Here is a 25,236-nt window from a genome sequence, read left to right as displayed (position 1 = left end):
TTAAATGAATGATTGATAAAATAAATCATTTGAGAAAAAAGTCTCCCACATTTGCTCATTGCAAATGACCAATGAATGAATACGTAATGTCTTATTGTGAGGGTTCGTATAGTCAATAGTTAAATCTTTTTTTGCTATAAATAATAAAGAAAGCTGTGCCTTAAATTGTATCTTTCTATCAAAATAGTTTTTTGTAATTTTTCAGTAAATTATCAACCAAAATTGGAATGATCTATAAATATTAAAATTTTCATTCAGCTGAAACCACTTAAGAGAGAGTCTGTCAAATCTGTCTTTTTAAGAACTTATGTTGTGTTGCAGGCAGCTTGCCATTTTTGAAATCTTATGCCTAATTTTTATATGCTATTCAATGTGGCTTCTCTTGTTTCTGCTCTGTAGCTGCTATCAGTGAAAATGTTTTGTATCTGAACTTCTATCCTTTTAAGTCATTTGTTAAAGTATTATTATTGTTGCACCTCATTAATTGAACATTCTTGAAGACAACATCACTATTGAATGCACTTCAACCGTGTCAAACTAGTTAGGGACCACAACTTCCCCTAAACAGGTATGTGCAGGAGAGCAAAACAAAAAGCTGCAAATGCCAGAAAAATGAAATACCAAAACAATGTGGTAAATGCACGACAGGTCAGGTAGCATCTATGGACAGAGAAATGAGTTAATGTTTTAGGTCAATGACCTTTATAGTATTTTCAAATTTTACAGATTTGGTTTCTATGCTTGTTAAGTGCAAACTTAAGAGAGATCTTGAGCATAATGTACAACTGAAAGCATTTCAAGAGTTTGAATCCAAATTTTGGATTCAAAATGTTACTTTATATATACGACAAGACAAAAACAATTGCATTAACTGCTCCATTTAACACGTGAACACAGTGTGGACCCTGACAGACACCTGTTTAATTTTTGTTTTTATATTTTATCCTATTTTCTGACTTCTTACTCCAAGAAGCTGGTGATGTAATCCCTGCTGCACGTTGACCAGATGAAAGGATTAGTTTTCACTGTGATATGAGCAGCCATCAACTTGGCTGCTTCTTGACCTCTTGGACCACAGGAGTTTCCAACTCCATCATGATTCATGCCAAAACTGAAAAAGAAAAAGACCAGTAAAATCAGTCAATGTATTTCTAGATACCTGTTACACATTACAATTACTTTCATCTCTTTAATTTCTTTATTCATGACATATACTTGTTTCCCAGCAAACAATACAGAGAAAAATGGATGGATATTTGGTACACAAACAGGCACTCAGAAGGACAAAATATTTAGGACCGAATGTAAACAGTTTTCTTTAATTTCTGAAGGTCAAATGTCAATTGCCCACATTTGACTTGATGGTGAGTTTCAATACACTGCATTTAAAATGTTGGCGAATTTACTTTATGAATCAAGCAACACGTTAATAAGCTACTGATTCATACTCTAGTGGCCTGTTGCAAGGAGTACACCACACGTTAAAGTAAGTGAAGACTGCTGGAAATTCAGACTACCACAACCTTTTTGGATGTACTTTTGGCATACTGTTCTCTATGTACAGCTTTATGAAAGAGAATTAGGAAACATGTGGATAGCACGAGAGCACCTCCTTGCCTTGCTATATAAATGTCAGTCCTACAGCCTTTGACTCAAGAGGGACACTGTTAAAGAGATTGGCTTGACTTGGTAGCAGCAGACTTAATTCAGAGTCAGAAGGTTATGGGTTGAAGCTCCACTCCAAAGGTTTCAGATAAATCAAGGTTAGTGCTTTAGTACAAAAATGAGGGAGTGCCAAGTTGCAAGGGGATATTAAACCAATGGCAATTTGTCTTTTCATATACAAGTGAGAAATCCAAGGGTACCATTCAGGATAGTGTTCTTAGAGTCCTGTGCAACATTTATGTCTCAACAAAAATCATATAGTTGGTTATTTATCCTTATGTCTTTACTATTTTGGGAATTTGTGATGAATAAATTAGCAGCCATGCTTTCCTTCATTAGCCCTGTGGCCACATTTCAGAAACATCTAAATGACTTAAAAGCACTTTGTGAATTCTTGAGGTTGTCTTATGAGTGAAGCTTGAACAGCCTAGGCTTGTATCTGCTGGAGGTTAGAAGAATGAGGCATAAAAGATACTGAGGGGTCTTGACAGGTAAATGTATCCAGGTGTAGCTGAATGCAAACATGGACCAAATTATTCTTTGGGGAATGGAATGAAATGGAACATCAGCTAACATCCCCATTTCTACAGGGTTGGCAGGAAAGTCAATGATGTAGCAGCTGTAGATGGCTGGGCCCATAACACTGCCCTAAGAAATGTTCTAGTGCTGAGAGGTCTAGATGATCCAAATTTAAATATTTGTTTGGATAGCTTTTCCAAGTCTTTGAAAGTGGGAAGGTTGGTGCTATACATGATTGTTTTTATCTCATGAAGCACAATAGCTTCATGGTGAATGGCAGACATGGCTCAGCAGAAAAACTGAGGTGGTTCCTGGTTCCAGTGTACAAAAGTACTCTCTTTCATCATTCTAAAGTGGTGTTTACTTGCATGCCTGCAATCAGTGTACAGACTCTGCAGGACAATGAGATGCAGCAGTATTCCAATTCAGAGCAAAGTGTTCCAGCTGTGTTCCCCATAGTTTTCCAGTGAGTCTTCTACCAGATTTTACGATGGACCTTATTGTTTTGGCTGTGTGTCAATAAAATGTGGCTTAAAGGCAAAAATCTTCACTTGGGTCCAGGAGGGGATCATTAGTAGCCCACCTTTTGCAGAAGATAGCAGCCTCACAGTTCCAGTGACCCTAGTTTTAACCTGACCCCTGGAGCACAGAGTATAAAGTTTGCAAACTCTCCCTGTGATCCCAGCTGAGTTAATGATAGCCTACATGTTATCTCCTTGTAAATGCAAATTCATTGAGAGCCAACCAGCTGATTTCCTTGAGAAAATGTCCAAATACCTGAAAGTGTCTTCCTTGGTCAAAAAACATGAACCCATTGAACATACCAAATGACAGTTCTTTTTCAGGATCAATCAACCTAAATAATTGGCTCAGCACTACATGTTTATGAATTTTATGTGAAGTTCTACCTCAAGTGAAGAGTGTGATATTGGGCCAAATCATACTTAATTCAGTCCACTACCTGGACTTGGCCTCTGTACTCTTCTTAGTACATGAATATTTTGTTGGTGTTTTTAAAATGTCTCGGCTATAAAGTTATATAGAACTATTAAAATTGCTTTAAATAATTACAAATATAATTGCTAAGTTGATTATATGTTAAAATGCTACGAAATAATTAAAAATGTTTCTAAAAATAAAATGTTAAGTACGGAAGAAGTCATACAGTAAATAACTGAACTTGTCTTTTTCATCTGGGATGGAACCACCATTCCAATGAACGGTTATTCTGATCCAATGCTAACTTTGGACATGGAGTTCAGTGATGGATCATCATGTCAGATGCACAGGCATCTGTCATTCAGTTCATATGGACTTGTAGTGAGACCACACCAGTCTAAGACATACAACCTGCAAGTGGCTGAATGCCTGTGATTCTCTTCAGAATTGACAGCCACAGCCAGCTCAATTCAGCCTCGTCATGTGAATTCAAAACACAAGTGATCAGTATTCCTGACTTCCAATACATGCAGCTACAGAAACCAGCTGATACCAGATACAGATTCATTGATTTTGCATGATAATGTGCAGACACCATGCCAAGTATGATAATAGCAACGTGGGTCATCTTAACTACAGAAGTTGAATAAATCCTCCTGGGATATGACTCACTTCCTCCATCACAACTGGAATAGCCAAGCTGTCTGTTGTGAATGCTTACAAGATACTGATGGGACATGTCCAGCCATCAACACCTAGCCATTTACATCAGTGACTTCAACACCCAACAATACATGCATGACTATCAAGAATTAGAGCAAATGGGCAGCTAAAAGACTGGCCTCCAGCCTGTGGTATCTACCTCACTCATGACACCAGAGTCAGTCACTGGCATTGGGAATACTCAGTGGATTTTTGATTTACATTTCATGCATCAAAGGTCAAACCCTTTACAGCACTGTACATAAAGGGATCAAGGCACCAAGTATCCTCAAATCTAAAACTGCCCACTGCAAGCATTACCAAGAACATAATCCAGGCAATAATGCTGTTCCAAGTAACTATCGTCACTTGTTCATCTGCAAAATGTGATGGCTGTCTGAAATATTCTTGCGGCCACAAAAAGGGAAACATAACAATTATGAGTAGAGGTGGGGCATTTGGTCCTTCAAGCCTGTTCTGCTATTTGTCAAGATTACAGCTGATCTACCTCTACACCATTTTTCTGCATAACACCATATTCACTGATTTCTTTGATACCTAGAGATCTATTAATCTCTGTTCTGAATGAACTCAATGGCTAAGCTTCTGCCACTAATTACCCGCATAATTGTAACAAGGCACGTTGTCTCCTGTTTTTAAATCATCTCCCATAAAGGCCAACATACCCTTTACCTTTCAAGTTGCTTGCTGCATTTTAGCTTTCAGTTACGTGTATATGGACACCCAAGTCCCTTTGAACATCAACTTTTCCTAGTCTGTCACCATTAAAAAATACATACACTGCATTTCTGTTTTGGCACCGATGTGGATAATATCACATTTCTCCACAGTATATTCTACCTGCCATGAGCTTGACCACTCAGCTTGTCTATATCTCTTAAGGCTTCTTTACATCCTTGCCCTGACTCACAATCCCACCTAGTTTTAGACCATTAGCAAATTTGGAAATATATTTGGTTCTCTGCCAAATTGTTGATATAGATTGTTATAAGCAGGGGCCCAAGAATTTATACAGTATCTTTTTAAGACTGCACTCGAATCTTGTGGACAGTACTGAGAAAAGTATGCTTGACATAGGGGAAGTGTAACAAAGATTCACTGGACCAGTTTCTGAGATGGTGGGTTTGCTATAAGAGGAGAGCTTGAGATGACTAGGTACGTATTTTCCATAATTTAGAAAAATGAGAGGTAATCTCATTGAAGCTTATAAAATCCTTGTGGCACCCCACTAGTCACAGACTGACATCTGAAAAAGACCTCTTAATTCCAACCCTCCCCCCCACCCCTTGCTTTCTGTTAACCAATTCTCAATGTGTGCCATTATATTACACTCAGATCCACGTGCTCTAACTTTGTTGACGAACCTCCTCTGGGGGTCTTTACTAAAAGTCTGTTGTAAATCTAAATACAGCACATCCGCTAGTTCCCCCTTTACTGTTCTAACAGTCACACCCACAAAGAACTCCAATAGATTAGTCAGTGATTTCCATCTCATAAACTAATGTTGACTCTGCTCTATTACTCTTTCCTAGATGTTCTGTTATTACATTCTTCATTATAGATTCCACATTGAACACATAGGAATGAGATTGCTTGCAGAAATTAAGGGCACTCAGAACCATGGTACAGCAGCAGAATCCACAGACTCCCTAGATGAAGATAGATTACAGTCTTGGAAAGGAAATCTGAATCTTTCATGCTCCAGGAAAAAAATGCAGAAACATATACTGCCAGCTTTGTTCCATTGCAGTGCCTCTACAGGAGGAAGCAAAGGTTAATAACAGATGCCTTCTAACCAACACAAAACCAATGAATGCAAGCAAAAACAGAAGACATGAAAGTTGGTGGTTATGTGGATAGCGAGGAAGGTTGTCAGGCCACAGCAGGATATCGATCAGAAGCGTGCAGTTCTGGCCGCCACACAGGAAGGACGTAGTTGCACTGGAGAGAGTGCAAAGGAGATTCACCAGGATATTGACTGGACTGGAAGATTTTAGTTATGGGGAGAACAGAATTGTTTTCCCTGGTGCAAAGGAGGCTGAGGAGTGACCTGATCATTGCAGAATAACAATGGAAAAGTTCTTGGGATCATTGACTGTTTTTCCAGGTTTGAAATTATAAGAGGTATTGATAGTGTAGATAGTCAGAATCTTTTTCCCATGCAGGGGTATCAGGAACAAGAGCATGTAGGTTTAAGGTGAGAGGAAGGAGTTTTAAAGTAGATTTGAGGGGAAAGTTTACTTTTTTTTTAAAAACACAGAGAGTAGTTGATATCTGGAACTCGCTGCCAAGAGGAGGTGATGGAATCAGCTACAATCACTATGTTTAAGAGACATTTAGACGGGCACTTCAATAGGCAAGACATGGAAAGATGCACACCTAATGTAGGCAAATTGGATTAGTGCAGATGGGCAAAATATTAGCATGGACATGGTGGGTCAAAGGGCCTGTTTCTCTGTTGACTCTACGAAAATAACTGTTTTTAGCTTTCTCGTCAAAATACCACTCCAACAGCTCACATTTTGACAGACTTCACCGACAAAGGAATGGCCAGAGCAATTGATGAATCTAACTAGAATTTCTCAGAAATCAGGGGCCCAATAGACAATTATCCCTCCAACATCCTGGACTCTGGGATCATTCTAAAACCTGAAAAAAAACAGCCAATGACCCCAAGAACTTTCCCATTGTTAATCTGCCAATGGTTTAAGTGATGGTTGGACAATGCAATTTTAATAGTTGCCAAGTACCCCAATCCCTAAAACTGCAGGCAAAGGAGGGTGGCATTGCCTTGCTATCTATAGCATGAAGAATCTTCACCAATTATTTCTCCTTTCGAGGAAATCTGCTGGAATATAGGTGGAGTTTCAGACCATCTGAAATGATGGCACATGGCTTTCACTGATTTGACAGACTCCTTCAAAAATTTATTAAGATACCTAGGCTTCTTCCTGGAAGTGGACACATTCATTTTCCAAACTGGGTTCAAGCAAACATTCTTCTAGCCAATAGAAATTGCTTCCACAATACAGAAAAGATAGATGGCTCTTTCGTTCACAAAGTCATTGTTGAGCTCCAACACAAAGGCCAGTGTGCTGATTGTGACCTAAAGAAGAACAGTAAGATCGAGTTCTACAGTGCCACTGCCATCTCTATATTCCTCCATGTATGTGAAACCTAGATGACTTACCAAAACACCTCAAGTCTGGAGAGGGGCCACCACCACTACCTCCAGAAGATCCTATGCATCAGACCGGAAAACTGGCACTTATGCCAACACCTCCACTGACCAATGTCACCAGCATTGATCATGCATAATCTCTTCTGGACTAAACATGGTGTGCAGATGCCAGATTTAAATCTTCACAAATAAGCCCTCTATTCCACAGTCATAGTTCTCTGTGATGGTCAAAAGAAATGCACAAAGACATGCTGAAAGTGTATCTCAGGAAAACAGGTCTATATCACAAACTGGCAGGAGAAAGTGATCAGTCTCAATAATGCCCCATAGGGCAGTGGCTCTCTTTGAGGAAAAGTGTTTTGCCTTAAAACTGTGAGAGTGAGAGTGAGAGAAAAAGGACAGGGAAAAATGTTTCATCCCCTTTGAGGAACTTCTGCCCCTTCTGTGGGAAGTTTGTGGTTCCAGGACCTGTCTCCCAAATAATCTCAGGAACTATGGGTAAAGCTGTGGCAGAGATAGTTCTTCAGTTGACGTATCAGTGGTACCATTGATTGAACAGGTTTGTTCTTAATCAGATAAAACTGGTCATAGTAACTCCCCACCCTAAAATCTGCAAGTATGCTCATAGAAAGAAAGAAGCTGGTACTCTATCTAGTTCCTTTCCCTTACCACCAACTTTGAAGCACGTATCCTGAATTAGTTTAAGACTCCTGAGGTCCTTATAAACTTGCCATTAGGGTATGACACTCAATGGAGTGAATGGTGTTAATTGTTAACAGTCATTTAGATTCAAAAGTACTTTGGCTTGTTGATAGTCTAATGAGCAATCTGTGGCCAGATTGATGTCAAAATTAGCTAAAGATGAACACTCAGTAATTACCTGCTGTAAGAGATTGTGCTTACTCTTGTTTTTTTAAGCAGCAGCAATACAGTATATCAAGCTTGCAACATATCCCAGAAGTTTTGTCAATTCCATTGAATAATGCAGGGACAATTGAAATAATTGCTTTCCCCACTTTTGCAGAATTTATTCCTTTTTATTTGAGGAGTGAGTACAATCTGGGCAGCAGCCAGACTCCAGAACAGGCACAACACTTCCCGTTTCTGCAAAGATCAATGTAGCCTTAAGCCCATTTTGTTTAACTTCAGGCTCAATTCAAACTGCCAAGAAGACATGAGTATTCCACAAGTTTAAAGCACAAGATTGGAACATTGTTTGCCAAAGGAAACAATTTCATCCTTTTCCAAGAACCAACAGTAGAAGAGAGGTCTGGATTTTCAAAAGTACAGGTTTTCCACATTTGAGTACAACAATGAGATACGGAATCCAATGTGCTTCTGAACCTTCATGAGCCATTAAAGATGTCCATGGCAATCAATATCCAATACATTTGTGACCACCTGTACAGCATCACACAAATGCACATTCGTTTCATGTAACAGTCACACCACTATATCAACAATACAGTACTATACAACGTTGACAGATATGGGGACAGTAAGAGCTAGTCAATGTCAAATATTACAATACAATGACAGATATTTCCCTCCATAGATGCTGTCTGACCTGCTGAGTTCCTGCAGCTCATTTGTGTGTTGCTCCAGATTTCCAGCATCTGCAGTCCCTTGTATCTCAAATATTACAATTATTTGTTCTTTAGCATCAGGAAAATCTTCAGAACAATAATGAAAACAAAGCTAACATCAATCTGCCTGCTTGATCATCACTGAGAAGAGGTCCTCATCATTTTCTTCCCTTCAGTCACTAATCATCCTTATAAATTCAGTATGTCAACAAACATGCCTACACTTACCATCGTTTTCTTCCTCCTACTGAAATACCCATTTACAAGATACAATGATACTTTCTAACATCACCTGCTGTACATAATCCAATAGCATTTAAAGAACTCATCAGAAGAGTGCTGCACTATTAATTTATGATGGCTAATGTTATGGCTAGTAGTTTACTACTTTTTCCTGCCATCACAGCAATGTCAATTTACTGTCCTTTTCTCCTCTTTTTCTTTGGAGTACCTCGGAATTGAGGAAGACTCTTAAAGAGACTTTCAGAATGTCCTTGAAATGTTTTCTCTGTCTTCCTGGAAGTCTTTTACAATGAATGGGTTTGAAGTCTGGTGTCAGGCATCTGGACACTGGAGCTGGCTGAGTGTCATCAGAGCCTTAATATTGGGGGCATTGGCCCAGGAGAAGACACAGATATCAATTCACTTGCCCTACAAAGGATTTGAAAGATTTTACAGAGATAGGGTTGGTGCTAGCTTTCTCATGCTTTGGGATACTTGCAGCAGGTTTACCATGTCTTTGAAGCATAGAGGACAGTAATCACTGTTGCTCAGTGGATGATGCTTGGATCCAGGTTTGAATTCTTGGTCTTTGACCACTTTTTGTTTCTGCCAGCCAAAACTTATGCTGGCTCACTGGAAGTGGGTGAATTTTTCTTTCACTAAGAGATAGCTCCCAAGCTGTGGAAAGTGGTCTATTTTTTTCCAGGCTCCTGCCGTTTCTTTGATTGTTGGAGGTCAGTATTGAACAGTGGGCTCGGGTTGATACAGACTTCTTTGTCTGCCAGATGATTAATATAAGGTCTGTCCTTTTAGAAACTCTAACCCTTTAAATGACCTGCAAAAGTACATAATATCTTGCCAACTAACACTTGAGATACTAACTAGGACTACATTTTATGCCTACATTTTCTTTGCAGTGTACTAATGAGACAGAACCAAGATTTATAATCTGGTTCAACCCGTCTAACTCATGTTTACACAAGGAGACAAATTGGCACTGCTATCTTGCAGGCTGTACAAATTTGCATCAAAAAAAATTAAATGCAGTCATGTAGATAGTTGAAATGGCACCAGAACAACTGAATAGAATGTTTGTAGTTGCCAATATTTTAAATAGTTATTTAATTACCACAAAAGGATAAGTATAGGGAAATTAGACAAGATTTTGCTTCAAGAACACAGGCCTGAACTTTGAACAGATAGTTTTTAAACTTCACAATTGGAGTTTAAACCACATCTTCGTAAGCATGTGAAACCTAGAAACCTCTCCCTTGACATTCTGTGAATCAGAATGAATTGAAAAGGTAAAAGCCTGTTTCCACTGTGCCAATATTTAAAAATCTTTTAAATAAACCAAGGATTGAATTCTAGTAATTTATTACAGGTGAATGATTATACTTTTTAATTACACCTTTGTTAAGAGTTTTTATTTCTTATTATGAACTGTTTTCAATAATGCAGATGCACCTAGATCAGGAGCAGTTTTGATTGTGGTTTCTTAGCTGAATTAGAAACACAAGGATTTTTTATTGGGATTAATGCCCAATCCAGCTAATATTTGCCCAAACACCTCACAATTATTAGGTGTTTTCAACAATTCTATCAAGCAGCATTCCCTCAGCAAAAGCATCATCACTGATGCCCAGCCTGGACTTCACCAGGACCACTCAGCTTCCAAATATGGAAGAAAGAGCAGAATTCCAAAACTGAGGTGAAATGACTACCTGGACATCAGGTCAGAATTCGATAGAAGAGCAGGTGGAGGGTTGGGGTTACCTTGCAATGAATGATTCATCTCCTGATACCCCAAAACCTTTCCACCATCTACAAGGAATAAGCCAGGAGCATGATAGTCGCACCTTGTCTGGATGAGTTGCAGCTCCAACAATTCTCAAAAACTCAACGCCATCCAGAATAAAGCAGCCTACTTAAATGGCAATCCATCCACCACCAACTACTGAAACTGATTAATCTTTACAAAGAAATAGCATGAATAGGGGAAACATTTTTTAGACTTGATAGTGATTAACGGACAATATTATTGACTATATTATTCACATATTGTAAAAATTGCAGGATGCCTCACAGGAGACTGAACAAAATGAAACAATTAAGTTTTGAAGATGTTTTTCAAGATAGGAAGAATCTTTAAATTTGGAAGGGTTTCAGGAACGTCTTTCACAGGGAGGAGAAAGAATATTACAGAATTAGCATTTATTCAAAATGTAGATGGTTTTGTAAAGGAAACATTAAAATTTAAGTGCAGGAGCAACTGAATTTTCAATCGATAGAAATAATACAGTTGATGGTAGAATGGTGGGCGAGGTATGATTTCATGTGTAATACTGTAAATAGGTGGGACAAGGTGAGAAGCTGGGCTGGATTGTCACTGATACATGCCCACAGGGTGACTCGTGTGTACAAAACACCGGTTGATACTGAGGATTCCATTATTCTCCTGTGACATGTACATGCTAAACAGAAACCTGCTCTGTGGCTGGGGTTTCAGTCTTAATACATAACATACAACAGGAGTGCAACTATTGCTTAACAGTTCCCCACATGTAATGAGGAGAGGTGAGCTACTTAGGTAAATGTAGAAACATCAGATTAACAATTTATATAGGAAGACAGTACATTGCCGCATCATCGATAAGTCATAGAATCATGCAGTATTCAAAAAGGACCTTCGGCCCACTGAGCCAGCATTACCATTGTACGCATTTACACAAAAAGTAGTACAAGATTTAAATTCAAGGAAGGAATTTTCAACCCAATAACATGACTAGGGGCCACTGAAGAAGGCGGTTTACAAGAATAGATCAATTCTAGTCAAATTGAGTCATTCTCGCCTGCTTCAACTTTATGATTTACAAAGGCTGATTTCCGCTGCCCAATATCCCTGGGGAAATTTATACAATTGAGCACCAAAATGTACCATAAATACAAATAAATTATAATTTGAGCTTTAAATTCAAGATAAAGAAGATATTACCTACGATAGTAAAATGTCTCTTACTTGTGACCAATTTCATGAGCGATTGTAAATGCGGTTGCCAGGCCTATATCCTCATTGATGCTGCAGCTCCTTTCTGGTTCACACATGCCACCCACAGGAGCCAGACCTGCAACAGAATTGTGACTTTACTCAGAAAAATAAGGATGGAGTCAAACACAGGAATCAGAAATTCAACCTCAAATGGAAGCTGATCTTGAAAAGATAAACTGTTAACTACAGCATATAATTGAATAGACATGACACATAATTTAAAAAACTATGTAAAGCCACCCTGCCTGCAATATTCTTGCTTACCAAGCAAAAAACCATGTACATAGAAACTTAAAAATGTTAAACAATTAAATGTCACAACACTCTCATTGGAAATGTATGTCTAATATCATATTTTCCATCAGATTAACCAAGATGTACAGGCTTTTCTGTACATATATAACCGTTATTTAAACTTGTTTTGTTTTTCCCCCAGAATGGCTGAAGCCAGGACCATAATCTTCAAAGAGGCTCGCTCCATCTATTTGGACAGAACTGAAAGAACCAATGCTCTCCTACAACTTAAATGTAAATTAGATTCAGTGCACTTGTATCTTTATTCCAAGTAGCGATATGAAAAGATGCAGCATGATAAACTACAGGCTATTCAATAACCTTCAGTTTTCTTTAAATTAGGAAGAACCATAAAACACGTCACATCCCTCTTCATCCGTCATTAACAGCTACAAACAGCAGGCCAGCAAGTTTATCATGCTATGCAAATTTATTTTACCGGAAACCTGACTGCATTTACTTTATGCTTGTGCAGTGTACTTCTGGAAATTCCATCCAGATCCTCTTTGCCTACAAGGTTCACGTGCTTCAAGACAGCTGAGCATGCACAGTGGACATTAATTGGTATGCCATGCACAAATGTTGTAACTTGCTCAAAATTCTGCTGTGGATGATGCTGGCCTTGAAGCACGAGAGTTTAACTGGAGGGTTGAGTTCTGTTCTAGCATGAGCTACACAGTCTGAGTAAATCTGGCCATCAATAGGGAGCCTGGAGGTCAATCTTCATCAACGTTGGTTCTTTTCTTCCTTCTTATCCTTAATGATTGCCCTCATTCCCCACAATGCCTCTTCAAGGCTTTTTCACATCTTTAAGAATTAAGGCCATCATATGCAATTTGACAAAAATGATATGCATTCATCTATAGTGTGATGGCATTCATTAAAAAGAATTCTACGTTTTCTAGTTTCCCCATAGCGTCTTCTGCACTGTTCAACAATTGTTCTCTCATTCCATTGCATATGACATCTGCTGCTGTAGGACAGTGATATTAGAACTTGTAAAATGTTGAGAACCTTTCAACAACACATAATTGTTTCAATGTCTTCAGTCTGAAATGTTAACCTGGTTTCTCCCTCCACACGTTGCCTGACTGATTAAGCATTTCCAGCATTTTCTGTCTTGACCTTTACCAGAATTATTATGACCCACCCCTACAATATCAATAATCTAAGGGTGACCACTGACCAAAAGATTAAAATTTAACTGAACCAGCCACATCAATACTGCAGAGCAGAAAGCAGATTTGTGACTGTGTATTCTGTGGTGAGTGAATCACTTGCTGATTCTCAAAAACCTTTTCACATGTATGAGACAGAAAGTCAGGAGTATGATGAAATTCACATGCCTGAATGAGTGCACATCCAAAGATGCAAGGATCTTTACTATGCTGCACAAAAAGCATCACACCATAGTTACACGTGGCACTGCAGCAAGGTTTTTAAAAAGTGGCTTCAAAACATGCATCCAACACCTTGAAGAACAAGGTCAGCAGACACATGGAAATATCAGCACCTGTCAGTTCCATGCAATTCACAGACAATTCCAACAGTTCAAGATGGCAACTGTAGTGATGTGAGAAAGTTGAGCACAGAACAAACAGGTACTGATGCTCTGATCATTACAGAACTGGTGATTGAAGTGTTAAAGTGGTGCCAGCAGGAATTTGAAGAAATCACAGAAAGAAGTATGTATATGGTAAAGGAGTTGACTTATTACCATGCAATTGGCCGTAAAATCAAAGCAATGTGTTGGAGGTATGCAAAGGAATGTACAAAAGGTGCCTCGTGGGATGATCGGCACCAACAACTTCAGAAAATAACCATCGCAGAAGATCCTGAGTCAAGTGGTTAGATAATAACTCATCAAGTTGAACCCTGGCCAGGTTTGTCAAGAGCGGGTAAAATCAGAATACAAGTAGTGAGTTTTTGAAGTTGTGCAACTAAAGAGTTAATGAGTCTTGTTTGAAACTACATAGTGCATCTTTGAGTTGTTTGATCTAATTGTGATTAATCAAGTATAGTTATTGGGCAAAGTCATTGTCTGGTGTGGTTTATCAGATGCTGAATGTAATTGGCAACACAGCCCACCAATTAGAACTTTGCATTAAAAGCATGGACTTGTCAGGAAAGCCCACATGCCAATGGTATGAAATAAAGTAAAACTTAAAGTGATTCATTCAAAAAAAAGTGAGCTTTGTTGTTCTCTTAATGGGTTGTGCTATTGTATTACTAGATGTTGGACATAATAAGCAAATTCCTAAATACGAGGGCCTAAAAACTGTAATGCACTGTAAAACAATATGCTCACTCTGTTGTGTGGCAATAACCATTTCAGTCAGGGTACAGAAGCAGATGGTGCTCCTGAATAAGTGATGTGTTTTCTCATGAACAATATGGACTATCCAGGATCAAGTCTTAGTCATGACTGAGAAGGAGGGAGCTGGTAGTCTGAGGCATAATTGGACCTGAGGAGATGGAAGATTTGGCGACTGTGATCAGGACTTGAATGCCGGCTTGGAGGTGGGGCAGACCCTACAAAGGACAGAAGGCAAGTGTAGGACATCGTGGAGTATCAGTCTGGAACTATGCTATGAAAATATGATTGTCCTGGAAATGACCAACAATGTGGCACCACAATAATGTCAAATGCAGTAATGCAAAGTGACCTGAAAATGGTAATTATCGTGCCTTACATCATTCAAAAGTTAATCTTCAGTCATGTAGCATTAAAATAAACAATGATATGCATTCTGTTTTCTAGCCCAAAGATTTTTCTATCAAACCTGCCAAGGTCAAACAATAGACTTGCCTTGGAGTAATGGTACAAAATGACAAAAATGTTAAGCTTCCCCATTTCTTGTTTCTAACTGCCTTCTCACATTTCAGTCTTTGGGATCCGGCAAAAATATGTTCTGTTAACTTTCTGTTTAAGTTAAATGTTATCAGTGTGTGTTATTTTCTTTGCTTACAGCTGAAATCTGTGACAAGCACCTTTAGCTAAAGACCCCACAATGTATTGGTTAGGTGTGTACAGGAAAGATTCCTGACACAGGATGTAGACAGGCCAACTAGAGGAGAGGCCATGATGGATCTGGTACTAGGCAATGAACCTGGTCAAGCGACAGACCTCTCGGTGGGCAAGCATTTCGGGGATAGTGACCACAACTCCCTGACCTTTAGCATAGCCATGGACAAAGATAGAAGCAAACATTATGGGAAAATATTTAATTGGGGGAGGGCAAATTACGATGGCATTAGGCAGGAACTTGGAAGTGTAAATTGGGAACAGATGTTCTCCGGTAAATGCACTGCAGAAATGTGGAGGATGTTTAGAGACCACTTACATGAGGTTCTAGATAGATTTATCCCACTAAGGAAAGGATGGTAGGGTGAAGGAACCATGGTTAACAAGAGAGGTGGAAGGTTTAGTCAAGAGGAAGAAGGAAGCATATTTAAGGTTTAGGAAGCAAAAATTAGACAGGGTTCTTGAGAGTTATAAAGTAACCAGGAAGGAGCTTAAGAAGGGACTTAAGAGAGCTAGAAGGGGACTTGGCAAGTAGGATTAAGGAAAACCCTAAGGCGCTCTACACATACTGTATGTGAGGAACAAGGGGATGACTATGGTGAGGGTAGGACTGCTAAGGGATAATGGGGGGAAAATATGTCTGGAGGTGAAGGAGGTAGGGGAGGTCCTGAATGAATACTTTGCTTTAGTATTTACCAGGCAGATGGACTTAGACGAATGTGAGGTTAGTGTAGAACAGGCAAATGTGTTGAAGCATGTCGAGGTTAAGAAAGAACAAGTGTTGGAGCTACTAAAAAGCATTAGGATAGATAAGTCCCCGGGGTCAGACAGGATATACCCCAGGTTACTATAGGAAGCGAGGGAAGAGATTGCTGGAGCATTATCCTGATCTTTGAGTCCTCCCTGGCCACAGGAGTGGTACCAGAGGATTGCAAACATTGTTCCATTGTTCAAGAAAGGTAACAGGGATAATCCTTGGAATTATAGACCATGAAGTCTTACGTCAGTGGTGGGCAAACTATTGGAGAGGATTCTTAGGGACAGGATTTATGACCATTTGGGGAAGCATAGTCTTATTAGGGATAGTCAACATGGCTTTGTGAAGGGCAGGTCGTGCCTCATGAGCCTAGTAGAGTTTTTTGAGAAGGTGACAAGACATATTGATGAAGGTAGTGTGGTGAATGTGGTATATATGGATTTCAGCAAGGCATTTGACAAGGTTCCCCATGGTAGTCTCATCCAGAAAATCATGAGGCATGGGATCCATGGAAAATTGACTGTATGAATTTGGAATTGGTTTGCCCACAGAAGGCAGAGGGTGGTTGTGGAAGAGGAGTATTCGACCTGGTGATTGGTGACTAGTGGGGTTCCACAGGGATGTGTTCTGGGACCCGTGCTCTTTCTGATTTTTATAGGTGTCTTGGATGAAGAAGTGGAAGGTTGGGTTGGTAAGTTTGCAGATGACACAAAGGTTGGTGGTGTAGTAGATAGTGCAGAAGGTTGTCATAGGTTGCAACGGGATATAGACAGGATGCAGAGCTGGGCGGAGAAGTGGCAGATGGAGTTCAATCCGGAGAAGTGAGAAGTGATACACCTTGGAAGATTGGACTTGAAAGCAGATTACAAGGTTAATGGCAGGATTCTTGGCAGTGTGGAGTAATAGAGAGAACTTGGGGTCCAAGTACATCGGTCCATCAAAGTTATCATGCAATTTGATAGGGTGGTTAAGAAGGCAAATGGCGTGCTGACCTTCATTAATCAGGGTATTGAGTTTAAGAGCCACGAGGTAATGTTGCAGCTCTAAAAGACTCTGGTTAGACTACACTTGGAATATTGTGTTCAGTTCTGGTTGCCACATCATAGGAAGGATGTGGAAGCTTTGGGGAGGGTGCAGAGGAGATCTTCAAGGATGCTGCCTAGACTGGAGAACATGTCTTATGAGGATAGGTTGAGCGAGTTAGGGCTTTTCTCTTTGAAGCAACAGAGTATGAGATGAGACTTGATAAGATTATGAGAGGCATAACCAGAGTGGACAGCCAGTATCTTTCCCCCATGTCAGTAATGGCCAATACTAGAGGACACTCGTTCAAGGTGAATGGAGGAAATTTCAGGGCAGATATCAGAGGTCGTTGTTTGTTTGTTTGTTGTTGTTATTTGTTGTTTTTATTTTACACAGAGCATGGTGGGTGCCTGGAATGTACTGCCAGGGGTGGTGGTCTCCTCATCTCTATTCTAAAGGGACGTTCTTCTATTCTGAGGCTGTGCCCTCTGATCCCAGACTCTCCCACTACTGGAAACATCTTCTCCATGTCCAATCTATCCAGGCCTTTCAATATTCGGTAGGTTTCAATGAGATCCCCCCTCATCCTTCTAAACTCCAGCGAGTACAGGCCCAGAGTTATCAAACGCTCCTCTTGCGTTAACCCTTTCACCCTGGGATCATTCTCTTAAACCTCCTCTGGACCCTCTCTAATGCCAGCACATCCTTCCTCAGATATGGGGCCCAAGACTGCTCACAATACTCCAAATATGGTCTGACCAATGCTTTATAAAGCCTCAGCATTACATCCTTGCTTTTATATTCCAGTCCTCTCGAAATGAATGCTAACATTGCATTTGCCTTCCTTACTACTGAGTCAACCTGCAAGTTAACCTTAAGGGAATCCTGCACTAGGACTCCCAAGTCCCATTGCACCTCTGATTTCTGAATTCAGTCCCCATTTAGAAAATAATCTATACCTCTATTCCTTCTAAAAGTGCATGACTGTACACTTCCCTGCGCAGTATTCCATCTGCCACTTTTGCCCATTCTCCCAATCTGTCCAAGCCCTTCTGCAGACTCCCTGCTTCCTCAACACTATCTGTCCCTCCACCTATTTTTGTATCATCCGCAAACTTGGCCACGAAGCCATCACATCATTTCAGCCAATTGAAAAATAACTGATAACTGAATCATTGGCACTTTAACATCCTTACATTTTGGAGCCTTTCTGAAACAAAACTTGTGTAAATACTGTACATTTAATTGTTATGTGAACCAAAATGTACCTCTTTACCAAACATAGTCAACAGTTTTTAAATGTGATGAGCACATTAATCTGAAGTATATAATGTCCTCAGATAAATCCTGTAATTGTTTATGACTGACTGTAATGCTGACCATCTGAACAAAATGTTACTCACAAATAGATCCATCTTCCCAGAAACGCAAAAAGCTAATAGCAGTTCATTACTACTTATCATTCCAGAGTGACAGAATGGTACAATACCATGCAATTTATTATATTAAATCATATTCCTTACTCCATACATTGACTGCCACATGGCATAATGATGCCTGGTTAGAAAACAGCATTTCCTCCCACACACTAAGTGCAATGGCATGGAAAATCCACTTGGAATACTGTTAAGCATACAGCATACACATAATTCAGGTGTTATTCTTTATGTCACATTTCATTCTTACACTCTTACATTCACAAAATTGTGCCCCAATTTATTGAAAATAAATGCAAATTACTTCAAAATGACTAGCTGATAGGCAAATTTATTAATTCTAATTATCATAAACTCTTTATAAAGGTAGAAGGCAACCTAATCAATATAATTACATCTTCCAAATCACTTTGAACAAAATTTTCTTCTGTCACTTTTTCCCCCATTGGCAGATTTTGCTGGAATGAGACATCTTGTGGCATGCTTTGATAATTAAATTTTTATGTTCATATTTATGTTTTAAAATTGTTTGCCCATAAAGTTATTATGAATAAAATCTTACAATGGTGCAGTGAGGATAACAGCGCAGCTGAGAACTTGGTGAATATTGAACAAACAATTCCCCTCATTAACCATCAATTAGGAGGGGTGAGAGAAGGGGTAAATTCATTCTCAAATCAGATAAAAATAGAAAGTAACAGTGATCATGGAATCATAGAAAAGTATAGCACAGAAGCAGTCCCCTACAGCCCACTTCATCCATGCTGACCGTGATACCCATTTACATTAATCCCATTTGCCCACATTAGACCAGCATCCCTCTATTCCTCTCCTATTGGAGTACCTGTCACTTCTGCCTATCACCTCCCAGCTTCTGACATCATTCCCACTCCCTCAGCTGCCGATCACCCTCCCTCCCTGGATCCACCTATCACCTGTCAGTTCTTGTTCCACCCCTTCCCTCCACCTTTTAAACAGGCTATCTCCCCACTTTCAGTCTGGATGAAAGGTCTCAACCTGAAATGTCGACTGTCCATTTCCCTCCTTAGATGCTGCTTGACCCACTGAGTTCCTCCAGCGCTTTGTGTGTTGCTCCAGGTTCCAGCATCTGCAGTCTCTTGTGTCTCCAAAGTAGCTGTCCAACTGCCTTTTAAATGTTGTAATTGTATTTGCCTCCACCAACTCCTCTGGCAGCTTGTTACAGATATTCACCACACTACCACCCTGCCTTCACCAATCTCCTTGGTTACGTCCTCAAAAAATTCAGTCAGGTATGTGAGACATTATGTCGCCTGTACAAAACCTTTCTGACTCCTCCTAATCAGTCCCTGGCTTTCTAAGTGAGCAAAAATTGTGTCCCTCAGAATCTTCTCCAACAACTTCTCTGCCACTGAAGTAAGCCTCACCAGCCCGTAGTTTCCATGCTTATCCCTCCTGCCCTTTTTGAGCAAGGGTACAACAGTAGCTACCTCCCAGTCTTCTGGTACTTTAATCATGGCTAATGAAGATGCAAAAATCTTCACCAGAGCCCCAGCAATCTTCTCGCTTGATTCCCTTAGCACCCTGGGATAGATCCCACCTGGCCATGGGGATTTATCCACACTAGTGTTCTCCAACATTTCCAGCACTTCCTCCTTCTTGACACAGATGTGGTCCACAATGTTAGTGCATCAGTCTCCATGTCCTTCTCCCTGGTGAATACTGATGAGAAGTATTCATTTAGGATTTCACTCATATCCCCTGTCTCCACCCATAGACTACCCGTCTGGTGTCTGAGGGGATCTATTCCTTCCTTAGCCACCCTCTTGCTTCTATTATACTCATAAAAGGTTTCAGGATTCTCCTAAATCCTACTTGCCAAAGTCATATCATGGCTCCTTTTTGCCCTTGTAATTTCCTCTATAGCATCTATAGACCCCAGGTGACTCGTTTGATAACAATCTCTATACCTGACATCCACTTCCTTCTTTTCCCTGATCAAACTTTTAATATCCTTCATTAACCAGGGTTCCCTAAGCTTACCACCTTTGCCTCTTATCCCTACAGGGACACGCTGACTCTGAACTCTTACTACGTTGCTTTTAAACAGCTCTCACCTCTCAGAAGTTGTTTTTGACCCTCACAGCTGCTCCTGACCCACCTCTCTCAGGTCCTGTCTTACACTATCACCTTCCCCCAGTTTAGGGCCCCAACTAGAGGAACAATTTTATCTTTTTCCATAACTATCTTGAAGCTTACTGAACTGTGGTCACCATTTCAGAAGGGTTCATCCACAGGCACTTCGATCACTTGCCCATCCTCATTCCCTAAAATAAGGTCAAGTACAGCCCCTTCCCTTGTAGGACTCTCTACATACCGCTTTGAAAACCCTCTTGAATGCATTTTATGAAGTCCTTCCAAGGTAAAACAAAAATGTATAAACTTTGCAATGTCATGTTTAAAATCTCCTAAAACAAAATGGAACATGAAATGAAACTCCATGTAAAATAGTCACATCTTGAGTGAGAGGATGATCCGTATACATTAACAATCATCATGTTACTAAAAGTATTTATAATGGATTGCTACACCTAACATCTTGTGACCATTTATTTGATGAATGATATAACTTCATGAAAATCATGCTGAGTTTAACGTGTGATTGATCTAGCAGCCATAGATGTTACGCATGGGATGCATTTTCATAAAGTCAACAGGACAGAGGTGAAAATTCACAGGTAACTTATAGAGATCCACAATTGACAGGGTCTTTCTTCTTCTTCAAAATATAGAATTTGATGTTTAATAATAATGTGCATTGTTCAAATTGGAGTTTGAAGTGAAAACTGGCTAATGTTTCTATTCCAAAACAGGCACATATTTGAAAATAACACAATTAAAAATTTAAACAATTGTGTTTTTTTGGTTCACAATTCTTTTATTCATGTTTTCACTTGGAGGTGTCAAAGGCTGGATCTGGATTTACATAATATCTTTGGTCACAATTACGAAGGGAGATCCTGCAGTCTGGGTATGTGCAGTGCGCATAAGTTTTCCAAGATTTTGCAAGCCCAAACAATGTTCTTCACCAACCTCTACCACTTAATATTAATTTAGCTTAAGTATTATTAAATTTGAGAAGTTCCCAGTAACATCTTTTATGGCTTTTATATAGCATCCTAACATAACACTACTTACTTTAAGGAAAAGTAGCAAGATTGTAAAACAAACAGAGTTATATTGAATCATACAAGCCTAAATTAAAGATGATAAGATCTTACCTAGAGTTCCACAGGGTTTGTTCTTATAGATGCAAATATCATACCTGCAGAAAGAACAACAGGTCAATAGATTTGGTTGAAATAAAAGGCAGAGATTCTGAAAACCTGTGGTACAATTTTTCCATCATTGGTACCATGCACCCATAAGGGATCTCCACATCTGACCCCAGTGAAGGATCTCAGGACTACAGGAAGTATGTGGAGTTTGAGATACTCATGGGTTTGTGCCTGTCCCACAATGGTGAAGTTAAGAGTACCTAACAGAAGAAAAGGGTAAATAAAGTGTTGCTCAGCAACTATTTGCAATGTTTTTTTGAAGGGCCAATGATCTCTTGTACAAGGGGAATGGTTTCATAAAGAATCACTCTGTTATCTTATGTGATGCTCGCCTGGACTTACTGATGAGTTCCACATTTAGCAAGCCAAGAGTCAGTAAATTTGCACGGCAGATCGAAAATGGGATTACTGACCGGAATAACCCAAACTGGACATGAGGAAATTCTCAACCTGGAAATAGAAACATAGAAAACCTACAGCACAATTCAGAACCTTCAGCCCACAAAGCTGTGCCGAACATGTCCCTACCTTAGAAATTACTAGGCTTACCCATAGCCCTCTATTTTTCTAAGCTCCATGTACCTATCCAAAAGTCTCTTAAAAGACCCTATCGTATCTGCCTCCACCACTGTTTCCGGCAGCCCATTCCACACACCCACCACTCTCTGAGTAAAAAACTTGACATCTCCTCTATACCTACTCCCCAGCACCTTAAACCTGTGTCCTCTTGTGGCAACCATTTCAGCCCTGGGAAAAAGCCTCTGACTATCTACATGATCAATGCCTCTAATCATCTTATACACCTCTATCAGGTCCCCCCTCATCCACTGTCACTCCAAGGAGAAAAGGCCAAGTTCACCTAACCTCTTTTCATAAGGCATGCTCCCCAATCCAGGCAGCATCCTTGTAAATCTCCTCTGCACCCTTTCTATGGCTTCCACATCCTTCCTGTAGTGAGGCGACCAGAACTGAGCACAGTACTCCAAGTGGGGTCTGACCAGGGTCCTATATAGTTGCAGCATTACCTCTCAGCTCCTAAATTCAATACCACAATTGATGAAGGACAATACACCATATGCCTTCTTAACCACAGAGTCAACCTGTGCAGCTGCTTTGAGCATCCTATGGACTTGGACCCCAAGATCCCTCTGATCCTCCACACTGCCAAGAGTCCTACCATTACTTTATTTCTTGGAGCATAGGAGACTGAAGGGTGACCTTATAGAGGTGTAGAAAACCATGAGGGGCATAGATGGGGTGAATGTGCACACCATCCTAACTTGGAAATATATCACTGTTCCTTCACCATTACTGGGTCAAAATCCTGGAACTCCCTCCCTAACACAATTGTGGGTATACCCACACATCAAAGACTGCAGCAGTTCAAGGCAGCAGCTCACCACCACCTTCTCAAAGGCAGTTGAAAATGGATTTATTGGGAAAAAAAAACTGGCAGTTTTAAAATGCCCACTCGCCAGCTTTGAAGAACAACATGCAAAAAGAGTAGGCATTGGACAAATATAAGCACTCCCACAGCTCAATGGATCAGATCAAAGCTCTACAATCATGTCAATTGTGATGGGTGGTGGACAGTTAAATAGCAAACAGGAGAAGGATATTCCAAGAACATTCCAGGGTCCAGCATGCGAGTCTGAAAGACCAGGCTGAAACATTTGCAACTAAGTTCAGCCAAAAGTGTTGACGAATGTATTTTGGCTTTGTTCTGTGATCCCCACAACCATAGAAGCCAGTTGTCAGCCAATTTGATTCACTTCACATAATATCAAGAAACAGCTGAGAGCAGCAGACACAGCAATGACTATGGGGCCAAACAAAATCCTGGCTGTAGTGTTGAAGACACACGCTCCAGAACTAGACACCATCCAGGTCTAGGCACATCTTAAGCCAAACTGTTCCAATGCAGTTACAGCACTGGCATCTACCCAATTATGTGGAAAATTGCCTCGGCATGTCCAGTCCACAAAAAGCACAACAAATCCAATCTAATTACCACATAGACTAGTTTCCAACCTTAGCAAAGTGCTGGAAGTGCTGTTATTAACACTATCCTGCGTTACTTAACAATTACTTGTTCACTGATACTCAATTTTTGTATTACCGGGACCATTTCACCTTAACCCTAACCTTCTTTAAAGCTTTCATCCACAGACAAACCAGAGAAATGAGTTCTAAATGTGAGGTGAGAATCACTGCCCTTAATATCAATGTTGCACATCAAGTATGGCATCAAGGAACCCTGGTAAAATGGAGCAACAATCTGCTGGAGCAGCATCAGGACTTTGATGTTTCGGTTCGAAACCTTGCATCAGGACTGGTCAACCTACTGCTTGTCCACAGGACTGCTTGATCCCTCTCCTACACCCCACCCCCCAGCCTCCTATTACCCATAAAAAAAGAAAAAAATTCTTTTCCTCCCCACAGATGCTGCTCGACCTGCTGAGTTCCTCCAGCAGATTGTTGCTCCAGATTCCAGCTTCTGCAGTCTCTTGTATCTCCTGGTAAAATGGTTATCAATGGGCATCAAGAGGGAAACACTCCATTAATTTGAGTCATACTTGTGGTTGCTGGAAGTCAATCCTCTCAGTCTCTAGGCATTGCTGCAGAAGTTTCTGAGGATAATTTTACATGCTTAACCATCTTCAGTCACTTCATCAATGGCCTTCCTTCCATCTAACTGGTCAGAAATGGGGATGTTTACTGATCATTGTACAATGTTCAATTCCATTTGCAACCTCAGAAATGAAGCAGTCCATTCCTGCATTCAGGTATGGGTTGCTATGTGGCAAGTAATATTTGTGCTATATATATCAGGCTATGATCATCTTGAACAAGAGAGAGTCCATCCATCCACACCCACCTTTGAAATTCTATACCATTAGTATGAACATCTTGGTGGTGTTGGACAAAGGAGGGGATGGGGGGAAGGGTGTCAGAATCTTACCTGGTTCATTGGACCAGCCACAAAACATACTGGACCTGCAAGGACAGATCAGAGTCTTGGCTATCCTGTGGCAAGTTACTTTCTGATACCTATAAGAATTTCCATCTACAAGGAATGTCAGACATGTGATGGAAGTACCCTCCCAATTGGTTAGGTGAATGCAGCTCAGCAAAATTCAAGAATCTTTACACCATCCAGAGTAAAACAGTTAACTTGATTAACATCTCATCCACCATCCTTAACAATCACACCCTCCATCATGGCAAAAGTGTGTATCATGTACAAAATGTACTGCAGATACTTGCTTTAGCCACCAGTGTCCTCTAGCCCATGACCTCTAACACCAAGGAGGATAAGGACAACAGGTACAAGTGAACACCATCAGCTGCTGTTTTCCCTCCAAGTCACACCCAATCTTGACTTGCATTGGCATTTGCCATTCTTTCATTATCACTGGGCATAAATTCAGGAGCTCCTCACCCAAAAGCACTATGGCCATGTGGTGACTGAAGAGCAATTAGGATTGGGCAGTAATTGC

The 25,236-nt window shown here is 40.2% G+C and overlaps 1 protein-coding gene across 1 annotated transcript in view; it reads right to left on the bottom strand.

The window, feature by feature from the left end:
* Positions 1–25,236, bottom strand: part of adamts10 (ADAM metallopeptidase with thrombospondin type 1 motif, 10) — a 131,124-nt gene that overhangs the window by 61,576 nt on the left and 44,312 nt on the right. The window contains exons 7-9 of the mRNA XM_052038309.1: positions 21,680–21,723; positions 11,855–11,960; positions 965–1,111 (exon numbers count right to left, since the gene is read on the bottom strand). Of these exons, the coding sequence (XP_051894269.1) occupies positions 965–1,111; positions 11,855–11,960; positions 21,680–21,723 (297 nt within the window). The remainder of the gene's footprint in view (positions 1–964; positions 1,112–11,854; positions 11,961–21,679; positions 21,724–25,236) is intronic.

Source organism: Pristis pectinata, chromosome 24 (assembly GCF_009764475.1).
Source record: "Pristis pectinata isolate sPriPec2 chromosome 24, sPriPec2.1.pri, whole genome shotgun sequence".
In the NCBI taxonomy this organism is placed as follows: Eukaryota; Metazoa; Chordata; class Chondrichthyes; order Rhinopristiformes; family Pristidae; genus Pristis; species Pristis pectinata.
The sequence above is the reverse complement of the archived record's forward strand: the minus strand, read 5'-3'. Positions and strand labels throughout refer to the sequence as shown.